Source organism: Pseudochaenichthys georgianus, chromosome 12 (assembly GCF_902827115.2).
Source record: "Pseudochaenichthys georgianus chromosome 12, fPseGeo1.2, whole genome shotgun sequence".
Lineage (NCBI taxonomy): Eukaryota > Metazoa > Chordata > Actinopteri > Perciformes > Channichthyidae > Pseudochaenichthys > Pseudochaenichthys georgianus.
Window position 1 is genome coordinate 17,827,005 of NC_047514.1, and position 15,890 is coordinate 17,842,894.

At 39.5% G+C, this 15,890-nt stretch overlaps 1 protein-coding gene across 1 annotated transcript; it reads left to right on the top strand.

The window, feature by feature from the left end:
• The first annotated feature begins 344 nt into the window (after positions 1 to 344).
• On the top strand, positions 345 to 12,808 carry prodha (proline dehydrogenase (oxidase) 1a). Its single transcript, XM_034095791.2, has 14 exons — positions 345 to 793; positions 969 to 1,177; positions 3,076 to 3,110; positions 4,074 to 4,223; positions 4,351 to 4,415; positions 5,158 to 5,274; positions 5,541 to 5,620; positions 5,752 to 5,833; positions 6,572 to 6,664; positions 6,828 to 6,974; positions 7,384 to 7,559; positions 7,631 to 7,729; positions 8,025 to 8,113; positions 11,358 to 12,808. Exons 1-14 carry the CDS (start codon positions 455 to 457, stop codon positions 11,546 to 11,548), a joined length of 1,872 nt encoding a protein of 623 aa, XP_033951682.1. The 5' UTR covers positions 345 to 454; the 3' UTR covers positions 11,549 to 12,808.
• The last annotated feature ends 3,082 nt before the right edge of the window (positions 12,809 to 15,890 follow it).

A 15,890-nucleotide genomic window follows, 5' to 3' on the forward strand; every position in this document is an offset into this window, starting at 1 on the left:
ACATACATGCACATTTACCATTTACCTCACTGTATACAAAAGTAACTGTTGATAATAATAATAAACAGGAATTATATTTGCAAAGTAGCCTACTTTGTTTCCAAAAAAATTGTTTTCACTCCTGTCGGTTGGGGGGGGGGGGGGGGGGGGGGGGCTCATCTCACAATGTCGCTTGGGGCCCCAAGTTAGCCAGGGGCGGCCCTGGATCAAGCACGAGAATGTGCAAAAGCGTCAGTGTGTTTGTGTGAATGTGTGTGTGTGTGTGCGTGTGTGTGTGTGTGAGCGTGCAGAGCCAGGAGGCAGCGTCATGTAACATATGATGCACCGCCCCTCTGCGCGAGATGACTTTAAATATAAACTACCCAGCGCCCGCTCCCAGGGCAACCTCACAGCGACAGCACAGCGAGGAGAGGAAGCTCGTGTTTTGTTGTCTGTAACTCGAAAATAAAAGTAAATGTCTTGCTCTAAGTTCGCAGCAGCCCTTGTTAGGGCGAACCCGGGCAATGTGAGGAATGTACGCATATCACCGGGAAGATGTCGATCAACAGTGGCATCCACCAAGAGCAAAGAAGAGACGCATCAACAGATCGATGGCTGCAGCGTGGTGGAAGCCGAGCCAGTGGAACTCATGAGCCAGGGCACACATGTAAAAAAGACACTGTTAAATAAAATTAGCATCGACTTCGACAACACACAGGAAGCCTACAGAAGCAAAGGAAACATTGAACTGCTTCGAAGTCTGCTGGTCTTCAAGCTCTGCACTATTGATGTCCTTGTTGACAAGAACAAAGAGGTGAGTTGAGTTAGTTTCCTAAATTAAGTTTAAGAACATCAAAGTGTTTGTACTGCTCTTACTGAGGCAAATTGTAAAGGCACAAGTACTGCATTGAGTAGAATGTCCTATTACCTAATGGAGTCTCCTGTTATAATACAATAATAATTACTATAATTGTTCTTGTTTTTCTCAGTTGATGGACCTGACTAAGAAGGTGTTTGGTCAGTGGATGTTTGAGAAGATCATGAAGTTGACCTTCTATGGTCAGTTTGTGGCAGGGGAAGACCACAACTCCATCAAACCTTTAATCAGGAAGAACCAGTCTTTTGGTGTTGGGGCAGTTTTGGACTATAGTGTTGAAGAGGACTTGACACAAGAGGAGGCAGAGAAGAAGGACATGGAGTAAGTAATGCTTTTTCATTCATATTTCTGAATTCACAGAGTAGGAAGTGGTGTACTAATGCTCCAAACCTAGCACGGTTAATCAGATTCAACCTTAATGTGTGCCATATGTGCAACCAGACCGGTTATGTAACATACTCAACTCAAAAGGCCTGATGAGTCAAGTGTATTTGTACAGTCCCGTATGACATGAAGTACAATACAAGTTCCTGACCCAGCCCATGCTCTATTTGAAGTAATACTTTCAAAGAAATTATTGGAAAACAGGAGTAAACAAGAAGGGGCCGTTTCAAAAGAGACACCCCACACCCGGGCAAGGCATGTTGAAATAGGAGCTGTACACTAGAAAGAGCAAATGCAGGAATAATATTCAATTAAAGGCTTTATTGTCATGTACACATTAGCTACAGTGTAGATATGGCAATGAAAAAGGGTCCTCCAACAGTGCAACATGAATATATATAGGACATAAAACAAATAAAACAGATAAAATAAAATAGTGCAAGAGAATGTTATACAATATGTAATGTGAAATTGTTGCAAAGAAAAGTAGTGCTGTCCTCGACTCAAGAAATTCTTAGTCGGCTAACACATTTGTTAAATAATCGACCAGTTAATTGTGTGGACAGATCTGTAAAACAGTTTAATCGCAAAGATCCACGTGAAAGCACTGCTTTGAATGTTTTGTTAACCAGAGATTTGCTCAAAAGCTCAAAGTAAGTTATTTAGTCAGGAGAGGTCAGCCCAGATGGATATATTTATAATAATAATACCTTAACAGTGGCACTGTTTCACTTTGAAGTTATTTCATGTTATAATGACATAACTAAGGGTAGCTACTAGACAGAATGTTACTCTTTGCCTTTACACCAAAGCAACGTGTCTCTGACTGTGGGGGAAATATTATGCAGACGGCCTCAACAGGTCATTTTGCCTTTGACCCCCTCTACTAGGTTAAACCAATTGCTAAGCATAATTTAACCTTTCTAAACATATGGCACTGATAATCGCAAGACACTGGTTAAGTGTTGATCCGTTTGTTGTCCGTTTTTTTCCTATCTGCATTTTGTGTTGTGTCTCCTAAAACTATCTTGTGACTCTTTTATTTACCCACGTATACAACAACATTCCTATAAACTTATCTTATCTCTTCAGGTCTTTCGTTACCCTACGTATACTGAGTCATGCATTCTGCAGTATATTTCCCAATAAACAGTCTGTCATCCGATTGCAATCAAAACGTATGTGACGTTATTTCATCTCCAGTAGCACAACAGTGCCAAACTCTATTGGATTGCCAGGACAGACCCCTCTCCTCTGATTGGTCAAGCTGGTTATTCAACTGGGGCATGTAGGCCTACCTCCTTACAACACTGCCAGCCTTTTAGAGTAATGTGCCGGATCCCTTCATGGGGAACACACACGGAAGTGTTACGCAATCTACAGAGGAGGAAATAAGCTACTCTCACAAAGCACAAACATACACTAAATTGATACAGATGTTTTTTCAATTATCTTTATCGAGACTCTTTTAAATTAACACAGGACGAACATACTGTTAGGGGTATGAGCACGACAACACAATGAACAATGTAGTTCAGTGTGTTCCATGATGTCTCTCATGTTACAACACGTATAGGAAACTCCTGTAAGAGGGCACAGAAGGACTGGCACATTTGACTTTCCTCAACATAAAAATCTTTTTCTGTCATTATATCCTTCAAGATTGTCTTCATCACATTAGAATATTAAAAAGTTATAAAACTGAAATAAAACATAGGTTAGATGGCCGATAATATCTTGATATAATCATTTGTTTGAAGCAAAATAAAGCACTTTAGGTAGCCTTTTAACTTGCTGTTCTATTCTAATAATTATAATCTTTTCTTTGTTTTCAGTTCATGTGTTTCTGAAGCAGAGAAAGAGAGTCCAGGTGTGTATAGGATTTGAAAAGGGTGTTGCATTGTAATGTAGTGTAACTGATATATTTCCAAATGTCTTGCAAACCAGCCATGTGTGCTAGCCTGGGGAGAACTGGTTACATCTTGATTTAGTGAGGTCAGAAATGTCCCGCTCTGCTGCTATAGAGAGGTGCTTGGTTCAGGTTACAGGGCTGACGTTGGAAGCTCAAGTATATCATTCACGTGCTCTCTCAGGTCTTATTTAAAAAGGTACTGCATACTTCAATGGCTTTTCATGAGCTGTAAACTAAATCACATGACTAAACTGTGAGGAACACATCAATGCTGGTGTTACATTTGCTTTTAAATATAGAAGGGCCAATACTGGGGGTTGTACAATGTACATGTTATGACATGGATAAGTCCCATATCCATGTCATAACATTTACATTAAAACATTTTCTCTCTTTACATTTTATTCAAAATGATGCAGTGCTTGGAATATGGCTTGGACCTGGAGTTAAACTTACTGATGTCCTAATTAAATGTTAGTTTTTTAATGAGAAATGGTAGTTCGTAAATCCATTTTCTCAGAATCACTGTCTCTATCAGTAATATTGATAAAAGTAGTACAATCATACATTTTTACTAGTGATATATTTATATGGCAGAAATAAATAAAAGTACTCAAAACTAAAGTTTGTAGGATTGTAAAGTGTTCTAAAGAAAGAGAGAAAATACTTTATATTCATTTAAAATGTTAATGTTGTCTTGCCGAACATGTTTTGGCTTAAACTATTATTATTATTTGTTATTAAATGTTATGAGACATTGTACCCTTTTTTCTCTCTCTCTTTTTTTTTTTTCCATGTCCCTTTAGGGGCTCCGTAGTACCCCAATATTTAAAGTATTTCATAATACAGGAATACATGGATGGATAAAAAGCTGAAGGTGAAAACTTTTCAAGCAGCTACTGTTACTTTCTCTCACCTCAGGAGTGGATCATCGCGAAAAGAAATACCAAGCCCATCGTCAGTTTGGGGACAGGCGTGGAGGGGTCACTAGTGCTCGTACCTACTTCTATGCAGATGAATCCAAATGTGACAACCAAATGGAGACATTCATTAACTGCATTAAAGCCTCTGGTGAGTAGTAAAGTTCCTGAGGAAGTCATGCAGAACCATTTTGGTTGTTGGGTTATTATATAGTGGCTATAAAACTTCTGTAAAAGGGACTGGCTCTAACATCTGGTGACAATAAAATGTTTTTCAGGAGGAGCCTCAACAGATGGATTTTCTGCCATCAAAATGACCGCTCTTGGACGGCCACAGTTCCTTGTAAATTGAACCTTTAAATCATCCTTCCATGACCTACTAATCTCAGAGCTGTCAATCACTTCTGCTAATAAGGCTAAGGGGGAAACATTAGAGGCTATTCAAAGAGCTGCTGATCTGGCAATATCATTCATGTAAATGATGATTGTACATATATGCACACCTTGGTGCAATTGTAGATTATTAGGAGTTAATCTCAATTCAGTTTAAACAGATGAAATGTTATGTGGAAAAAAAAGGTATGAATGTATTTTATGTGGATACATTGTTTTGCAATAATATAAATAATATATATAATATAATAGATAGATGAACTCAGACGATTGCTAACAAACATCAGGTAGGATTTTCTGTGAAATGGCAAGATGGGTGGGAAGGGGGAGGGACGGGGTGGCATGGGAAAGGGATTCCCTATATTTTTTATTTCTCTCTTTGTCTTTTCTTTTTGTATTGTCTATATAATTTGTATCTCTCTATATAAGTCCCTTTGTGAGGGCAAAAAAAAAAAGAAAAAAAAAGTTGGTCACAAAAAAAGAATGTGTCTTGAGTCAAGGGAGAAACAAGTCACACTGTCTTAACATTCTCAGATAAAAATGAACGGTATGTGTCTGTAAGAGACAGTGAGCATGAAGATTGTTTTTAAGTGAATAGAGTAGAGATGTGTCATACTAACTACATCTCAGGATGATTCAAATGCAGTGGTTTAGTGCATTTATATATTATGAATTGTTCTGTGTTTGAACAGCTCCAGTTTTCCCAAGTCCTGGTTAAATGGAGGCAATTCTTTAAAGTCCTCTCAGCACAACAAGGAAAATCTGACATGAAGGTTTTAGAACAAAAGCTGGAGCTGGAACAACTCAAGGTGGGTCTTACCTGTTGTGCTTGTGCCTTAGTGACTTAAAGTTCCCGAGCATTTGTTAAAACAATACTTGGCTGAAATGTTTTTAATGATTGAAACATTTGCTTTATTTAATTTGTAATGTTACTATATTTGTTCTTATTTTTGTTAACGTTACTATAGTGTTCTTAAAATAGTTCTCTATCATTGTTTTGTAATTCTTGTTTTACTCCTATGTATGAAACCACGACACCAAGTTTAATTCCTCGTACGTCTGATTTGGTTTTTAGGAAAGTTTGATTGAAATGGGTGTTGGAGCCAAGGACGACATAGAGAACTGGATAACTGGAGAGAAGCTGGGTGTGTCAGGGTAAGATAAACACTCATTAGTGCAAATACTTCAGATAAGCAAACACAAAAAAGCCCCTGTGCTTAAGTTCTTGAAACCCTGTTTAGTGAGTAATATTTTATTTGAACATTTTTCTCTTCTCTTTTTGCCAGAACGTTGGACCTTTTAGACTGGAACAGTTTGATAAACGATACAACATCAATCTCCAATCTGCTTATGGTGCCAAACCTAGAGGTGAGTCATGTAAATATTAAGTGCTATGTCCAGTTTCTGAAAGGGAAAAGCGGAACTGTCTGAGGCAGTTTAGTAAGTGTTAAATGAGTCTGGTCATTTCTTATCTTATCTGTACACTGTCGCCTGTGTACATGCGACAGGCCTTATGTGTATAATAAACACATAAGGCCTTCATATCACCTTCAAAAGGGCATGTTTCCAAAAGTGATACACCATTTGATAGCGGGCACATTCTTTAGAGGTACTTTCTGAAATACACCTTTCAGACTCCTACTTTTTACAGATACGTGTAATTACACATAATGGTCTCATGAACAGACAGTTGTGGACACGATAAGTTGGAAGTAAGTAGAATGTTTTAGCTCCTCTATAAGAACTTGGAATTCTTTATCATATTGTGGAGTTCATGCAGTTCTTGTTTCCATAAGAAATGGACATTCTTCCCAGATTATAACTGTTGCTTGCGCAATATCCTATCTTCTTCCCGTAAGTAAAACATTTTTCTGATTAAGTAAAAAATAAAATAAATGTATGACAGTGCTCTGTACATATCTGCAGAGTAAGTCGGTTGGAAAAGGACAAAATGGCTGAGGCACTCCTGCTGATCTTCCTCTAACCCACCCAACCCCTGCCCAGCCTGTCACACACGGATAGAGTTAGCAGGTTTATCCTGATCATAATGATCGCTTGAATAGCAAGTTCAAAAATAATTCTGTGTTTTGTGTGTTTGTTCTGCAGACAGGCCATCTGGAACCTTTAATGAAAAAGTTTACAGCTGAGGAGGAGAGTCAGATGAAGAGAATGCTGCAGAGAGTGGATGTTCTGGCAAAGGTAAAGATATCAAAACATATACATAATTATACATGGCAACACAAAAATCTAAACCTGGTTCAAGGAAATCAATTCAATTAGAACTGAATTGGGACTTTACTTGTCTTGCCTGGCACATTAATGATGAGTTTCATGGTAACGGTAAATACTCTCTGTGCACCAGCATGCCATGGAGAACGGGGTCAGGCTGATGGTGGACGCCGAGCAGACGTACTTCCAACCTGCTATTAGTCGACTGGCGCTGGAAATGCAGAGGAAATTCAACAGAGAGAAGCCCATCATCTTTAACACTTACCAGTGTTACCTCAAGGTGAGACCCCCGTTTCTAACAACATCTAAGTATTACTATATTTTGTAATAATTTGTACAAAACATCTTTTTTCTCTCAACTGTGAAACCCAAATCATCTTTAGTGTCATTTCTGTTAGTACATTTTTTTTATTGCATTTTTACATTTTATGGAATACAAACACAGAAAAAAACACAGACAGGCATAGAAAAATAATTAAAAAAATTGGGTCAGTGAGTCACTTTAGTATTGTTTGTAAAGAGAAGGAGTCAAGCAGGGGAGTTGTCACATTCCAGTCTGTTTCTGTTTCTTTTATGTATTGTGTACAGTTTTTAATATACACCTTTTCTATTTAAATATAATTTTTGTGTCACTAGCCTTCTAAGGATGGCGGGATAGTCAAGTAATTATATGTTTTTAACACTTTCAGGACGCCTATGACAATGTAACAGTAGATGTTGAGCTTTCTCGACGGGAGGGCTGGTACTTTGGTGCCAAACTGGTCCGTGGAGCCTACATGTACCAAGAGAGAGACCGGGCCAAAGAGATCGGCTACGAAGACCCGATAAACCCCGACTATGAGGCCACCAACAGGATGTATCACAAGTGAGTTTTGAATTTCAGACTCAGCTAGAAAATGTCTAAAAGCCTAACCATCTGCCCTGTTGTTTATCCAGGTGTTTGGAGTATGTGCTGGAGGAGATCGATCACAGCAGGAAAGCAAATGTCATGGTGGCAACTCACAATGAGGACACAGTGAAATACACCCTTGAAAAGTATGTTTTGCCAAAGACATGCATGAGAAAGTGAAAAAAAAACTGGCATGTACTAAGTTTAGATTTAGTTTGATCACACACTCAAACCTTAGGCCTTTCATTCATTAAAGATTAACCCAATTGGTTTAAACTAATACCCAGGATGTTGAATTAAGCCAAAAATGTCTTTGTCAACTTTCCAAGACATTTATAGGATTTACAGAACGAGATTGCCAATCAATGGTGGAATACCACACTTAAGCTCTGTTTGTATAACAGCCTTTTCATTTGTATGCTTCTTCTTTTTGTTTTTCAGAATGAATGAGATGGGCCTATCTCCCGCCGAGAACAAGGTTTACTTTGGACAGCTGCTCGGCATGTGTGACCAGATTAGCTTCCCGCTAGGTATGTCGAACTCAGCTCAGTTACTAAAAGTAAACTGCGAGTTATGGAAATACAGAGGCTTACATCACATAATCTACTGCAACAAAGTCCCAACACACACACACACACACACACACACACACACACACACACACACACACACACACACACACACACACACACACACACACACACACACACACACACACACACACACACACACACACACACACACACACACACACACACACACACACACACACACACACACACACACTCGCCTTCAACTGTTATTTCCAATGATCCATCCAATCTATGCACATTCTGTTTGGTTAAGCAGACTGCTAGCTGAACCGAGCCTTCAAGGAATTCAGAGAATACCCTGGAACACTCAGATAAAACAAACAAAAAAATCGATTTAATTATATAAATAAAATGTATATAAAATGAATAAATGAGATTCGTATCTGTGTTGTTGATCTGTAATATTACAGTGTTACGTTGATTTGTTTGCCCTTCTCGGACCATGCACTACGCATTTCCCGTGGTTTTGTGTTTGCAACCAATCAGATCTTGCGGCGGCGGGGGGTGTGTGTGTGTCTACAGAAGGTCCAGTTGTGATAGACACGGTTCGCCACTGCATTTAAATAATCATAAAATCATAAGAACATGGCCATAACCAATAACATACCATATCCAATATGAAAAAACATTGAAACTTGTTTATTTATTTGTTTTTGGTTCATTTATAGTTGTGAGTGTGCCTGGGCTCCTGAACCAGCCTCACCTGTCTCCCTCCTCTCCCTCCTCTCCCTCCTCTCCCCCCTGCTCCTCTTTGAGGCAGCAGCAAAGACTCTCAACACGTTTTTAAAGTTTATCTTACCTTTTTTCACCTAGTTAACATTTTATTTGTATTATTCATCCATATTTTACTAATCACTCCCCCTTCAAATGGAAATATTTGTTTAGGCAAGGCAAGGCAAGTTTATTTATATAGCACCTTTCAGCACCAGGCAATTCAAGGTGCTTTACAAAAATGAAAGACATTCAGATAAAGGCATTTAGAAACAGTAAAAGATAATAAAAGAAACATTAAAAGAAAAACAAAAAAATGAAAGACATTAAGAAAATGGCATTTAAAATCAGTCATTAAAAAGAAAAGCTAATAAAATAAACATTAAAAGATAAAAGTTACAGTGCAGTCTAAGATATGAATAGTTCAATTATTTCGGTTCTTGATTTTTTATTTATTCACAGAACCTCCCTTTGGAAATCCGAACATTTCCGTCCCGATTGTTAATTTTGACAGATTGTTTTCACCATGTTATGCTCGCATGACATCCACAATCGGACCCATTTACATAAATGGTGACCAAACCGTTTGAGACCCACAGAGACTTAGACTTAACTTAGACTAAGTTAACTATCTAAACACTCAAGAGTCCTTTACCTCACCTGAGCTGTAGTTATCTCTCTCAGTCTGACAGGAGAGGACTCTCCTCCACCTTGTTGACAGCTCATTATATCCATTAGCGCAGCTAGCTAGCACCAGATGCTAACAACAACAATACACATAACCGGTGCGCGCGCTTTCTCTCTCACTCACTCGCGCCACACATACACACCCTCCCGAGCTTGAATGACACACAGGGCTCTTCTCACTTCTCTTATTTTTTATTTCCTCGCTCCTCGGTCTCGGTCTCACCGGAAGTTGATTTTTCTGCGCCATCTTGAGTAGCGTCCCAATGGCCTTATTTTTGCCGGAGGAGCGAGGAGCGATAATGGAGGAGCTATAATTGAGGAACCACCAGACCATCCTCCGATGAAATCCTCAGACACTCGCGCCGACCCCTTACGGCCCGTCCACACAGCGGCGTGCGTTGACGCTTCACCATTCACTTTGAATGGGGTGACGTCACTTTTAGCCGAAATGCATCGTGGGAAGCGACACGGAGCGTAGCTGGCGTGCCTCGCTGCAAAAGTTGAGCAATGTTCAACTTTTGACGCCTCGGCAGAAGCGTCAGCCAATCGAATCATATGCCAGTACAAGCTCTAGCCAATCAAACCGCTGCTTGTGTGTCAGGGGCGGGAGATTCATGTGATTGGTTGTTGGTCGAGTTTCAGACACGCCCGCCGGCAAGCGTCAGCGCACGCCGCTGTGTGGACGGGCCGTTACGGCCCCTACACACGGCGGCGTACGTTGCCGCTTCAACGCTTCTGCCCATTCACTTTGAATGGGGTGACGTCACGATTCGCCGAACTGCATTGTGGGAGCAAAGCGTAGCTTCTCTCGAGGTGCTCGCTGCAAAAATAGAGCAATGTTCTACTTTTGCCGCCTCGACGGAGGCGTCAGCCAATCAAATCCCTCGTATGTAAATCTGACAGTACAAGCAGTAGCCAATCAAACTGGGTGTATGTTGGGAGAGCCATACCGCAGTTATTTCCCATATGTCAACAAAAGGAGGAGAAAATGATCGTGGCGGTAGGGAACATACAGGGATACAAACCGGAGTAGCCAGGCATGGGGGGAGGTGGCAAAGACAGTGGGGGAAACTGGTAGGTTTTCGCTTGTTTGGGGAGTTTATATCCAGTATATTTCGTTTGAATGGACAGCTAGCAAGCATAGACAGTATATTTAGCCAGCATGGATGTAGCATGAATGCTTTGCTTTGTATGTCCGGGGCGGGACATTCATCATTAGTGTATGATCTGTATGAAAGTGGCCATGTCGGCAGGCCACATCATGTAGACAGCCAGTCACTCTCTGTGAGGCAGAGTCTGACCCACATTTGCGCAGTGTTATGTTCACAATACATACATACAAAAAAGAATCCTCAGGCCAGCAGGCCAGGTCATCGGGAAACCTGCCGGTCCTCCCGATGGCCAGTCTGGGCCTGCACAAAATACATATAACTGAGGTACTTCTCCACTCTAATTCAAACTCAAACTAATGTCAGTGAAGGGCTCTGGGCTTTCATTTAGAAAAAAAACTAACCCAACCTCTCTTCTGCTAGTGTGACAATATTGTCTCAGCATACATTTACTTCCAAATGAAAAAGATAATGTGTTAATCTACTGCAGCATTATTCCAGTTTACGGAGTTAACATTAATTCAGTTTTACAGCCTCTCACCCAAGTTACGTTGCAGCTCCATTAAATGTATGAAAATGTGTCAATGTGGATATAAACCAAGCCATAACATGGAATGCACACAGGGTGGATATATTGAACACAGATCTAAGACACGCCTCTTTTTTGAAAACAGGTCAAGCAGGTTTCCCGGTCTACAAGTACGTTCCATACGGCCCCGTCAACGAGGTCATGCCGTATCTGTCGCGCCGCGCTCAGGAGAACCGAGGCTTCATGAAGGGATCGCAGAGAGAGCGCAGCCTGCTGTGGACCGAGCTGAAACGCAGAGTGCTGGCTGGACAGATTGTATACAAACCTGTGTACTGAGTCACCTGACCACAACATACTACCTGCAGGATGTCTGTAAGCATTCCACTGGCTAACTGCGCTTCATAGGGGAAGAGTAATGTCTCTCCCTGGCTGGTTAGGTTGCACAGTACAGAGGAAAGTTTTGCAGTTTTACTGAGATTTAGTTTGCGATGGAGATTATTTTTGCATTTAGCAGTATATTTATATTTAAAAAAACAGTGCCATAATGAAACATTGATGTGATGCTCTATTTACAACTGATGATTTATTTGTGTCTATTTAACTAGGATAACTCTGAATCACCTCAAAAATGTATGTATGCCAACCAGAGGGGGGCTAAGTTGTATATAGATATACAAGTTTTTTTAAATGGTAACATTTTAATGTCAGTCAGCGACTATAACACTTATACACTTCTCTGAGGGGATTGTAAATACTTAGCATCTTTTATTGATAATACGGTATCTCATTGTATAACTTAAAAATTAAAGACATAGTCTCTTATTGTAAACTGTTCACCTTTATCGGCTGTGGGTATCTGGAAATGAGCTAACTATATGACGTGAAAGTGGCTGTTTACTGTGGCTAACCTTCATTCACCTACGACAAAAGAAACCTCTTTCACGGTCCCATCGTGACTCACTGTGATCCATTTTAGAGGATCAATAACACCTAGTGTGCTTTAATACTATATAATATGGATGTGATGGTTATTATTTCATATTCGTCTGAAGTCAACGGTACCAACAGCGGCAGATTTTCAAAGAAGAAAACTATAAATGTTTGTGCCCTTTGTTCCAAAAACAAGCCACAATAACAGCTGTCAGGCCCAAACTGTCAGCCATGTTGCATTATGTGCATTGGAGGGGAAACTGCCTGTAAGTATATTTGTTTTTGTTGTAATTCAAAAGGAATGGTTGTGTAAATATATCTGGTTTGTGGTTGATTGAATGTAATGGAAAACATATTTTAAACTGCTGTTTTTATGACTATAAATTAATACTTTAAATTGTCCTTATACATTTTGGTAAAACCATAAAATTGAAAACTGAGTCTAAGTTGACCCTTTTGTAAAAAAAAGTATTTTTGGACTTGCAAAAGCTCTTTGTCTTTAATAAAGATGTTGTTTCCATGTAAATGATCTACAGTGTGTTGTTTAGTGTTTAACCTTGTAACACTGGCACATCTCAAGTGTTTGAGTAGACTTTTGGTTTTACTTGAAGGCATTTCCTGATGGTTTTTCTTTTTTATGTGTATATGTGTAATTAATAAGGCAAATTAAATACAGTTACATTAAAAGAAACCTGAATTGTGTTTATGTTGCAACTGTGGATATTGGAGTTGGACATTTATGAAGAGGCTGATTTGTTAGTTGTTGGGGAAGGATCTTTAAGAACAGAAAAGTAACATACGATTTACGCAATCATTTAATATGGTCTGTTCCTGCTTAAAAGGTCTATAAACTCCAGCTTCTGCTAGCTCTTACTTGATAAACGCAATCTTGATTTTCTCGTAGTGACACTTATCTGGTAGTCCTCAGTGACGTATTCAGATGTCAATGATAACAACTACGGCGACCATTGCAACAGAAACGCTCGTAGACTCCCCGTGCCAAAACTGATGTGACCTACTGCCCTGCCAAAGTCAACAGCAGCTGAGGCAGCACCTGAGGCCAGGGGCCTGTACTACGAAGCTGGTTAAACCTAACCTGGATATGTTTGAGTTAGCCGGTTGGCCTTATCCAAAACATACGCGCTCTCGCTAAACGGTACTACGACGCGGGTTATCAAGTGGATCGCTCAAGCCAGCCGTGTCCTTTAGGTGCTCGTTCACATGAAAGGGGTGGTATTTGGAGCATTCGACCAATCACAAACATGGAGAAGCGTACTGACAGCGCAGCGTCATACTTCCTGAATGAATATTAGACATATGAAGAAGTTAAACTTTAAACATCCATTACTTAAACACTTTATCCAGGATAAAAGCCACATAGCTGCACCTGCAAGGTGAATACAGCTGGCAAAAGAAAAAGTGTTTGAATGCGTACATTAACAGGTTTGGCCGAGGCTATATACAGGACGGTCCTGTACACAACGCCAAATGGCTATATACAGGACCGTCCTGTACACAGCTCTCTGAAATGGCTATATACAGGACGGTCCTGCACAGAAGCCCTGAAATGGCTATACAGGACGGTCCTGTATATAAGGTCTCTGAAATGGCTATATACAGGACGGTCCTGTGGATAAGATATTTGAAATGGCTATACAGGACCGTCCTGCAGCTAACGTCAAATGACTATATACAGACCGGGCTATTATAGCATGCTTAAGCAAGTTTCGCGGGTGGTAATGTAGGGATAGGATTCACAGATAAATATTCTCACGACAACCTTATTTTCAATGAGTTTCCCCTCAATATAAAATTGTGGCAATTAAATCTCTTTCCATGCCAATTGCTTAGCTCTTTATGCTGATTTCAGTCTTTTTTTTGGCTTATCTTTTTATGTTGTTTCAATCATTTTCTACTTTATATTCCAATGCACAATGTTTTACTTGTAAAGGATATCACTGCATACTTCAAAGACTACTCGGTTTGATTAAAACTGAAGTTTTTTTTTTTAAAGAATACGCCTACATTTCGTTGACGTGTAGTGATTTTGCATTGAAAGCAACACAAATCATTTATCGGCTACGCCGGCATTTTTATTTTAGAAATCGGAGAAACCGTCTTTTGAATTGTATGTAGTATGCTGTACATTTTTGTAATTTATCCGTATTTATCTGTATATACTATATAGCCATTTCAGAGAGCTGTGTACAGGACGGTCCTGTATATAGCCATTTGGCGTTGTGTCCAGGACCGTCCTGTATATAGCCATTTCAGAGACCTTATATACAGGACCGTCCTGTATATAGCCACTCCCTATGAATATCACTGCCCCGTCTAAAACACGATCTGACTTTAATTACATTTGTCTCGAGTGTTTCGTCAACTTAATGTGTTGCTTCAAATAATACTTCTGCATACAGTAGGCCTATGTGACACTGTAAGTGTTGCACGGCCAGATACGGCTCAAGAAGCTGACTCAGATAAGGAGATATATCTCCTTATCTGAGTCACATCATAATGTATCATATATATATATGCAATCCAGTCTCACGGCATTTCGTGTTCACCAACACGATTTTTAATCTATTGATTCGTGTTCACCATCACGATTTGCCCCTTTTTTTCGTGTTGCACAGCATGATTTTAAAAGCAATGTATTTCTACTGGTAACGTGTTTCGTGCCTGCAGGCTGCAGCACGTCTTTTTCTCCGGTCGGGTCGTGGAAGACCGGAAGCTGTGTGGTTCATAAAAACATGTTCTTACTCAATATAAAGCCACAGTTATTGCTTTTATTTTAAATCGTATAATTTCGGACTTTTGTTGTCGTCTGTGAGGAAAATAAATGGGGCTCAGAGCCTCAGGATACTGAAATCTGTATTTTTGAAATCTTTTTTTCCTTCTAATTTGTTATTCTTTTCAAAATAACACACTGTTATTTACTCACCAATAACACACAATTATCCTTGCTTTTATTTATTGGTTTAATTCCATAATCTCAGGCTTTTTTGGCGTCCGTCAGGAACTGAATTTCAAAATAAATATAACCGGAAACAGACGTAGGCATTTCGAGCGATTACCCAAGATCCTCAGCTATGGTTTTAAGCTCTCTGATTGGATGTGTTAGCCGCAATGCATGCTGGGAGTTGGTGTTAGGGTTAAGGGTTAGCCTGACAAAGTACATAACGTCTAATATATTGCTTTCCTGCAATGTTAACTATGTTGAAGCACTTATTTTAACTGATATTATACACACTAATTCTACTCTTATGTATGTAGATAGAATAAGAAATGTGCAGAATATGACAGTTTAATGGTGGAGGTACACACATATTGATAGATGTCTTGTAATGCACTGTTGAGGAACTTGTGCCCAAGTTTTTCATTCATTGCATAACTACACCGTAGTTGTGTATGATATGTCAATAAACCTTTGAAAATCTTGAAAGGGATGTGCAAAATAGCCATAATATACAGTCTTTAATTAACTATTAGTAGAGAATAACGAGTAATGAATATACTTTATTACTTGTTTCCATTCATGTCAATTGCAGATACATGTTTAGTCTTCTCAAGCACCAACTATCAAATATCTCTCCTGATTGTTGGCACTTGACAATCACCTTACCTGAATTTTACTCAGGTGTAACTAAAGTCTGATTTAAGGGTTGTTTATATATTTCACATAATTAATCAGAATCTGCAGAGTAACTAAAATAAATGCAGTGGAGTAAAAATACCAGGTTAACCT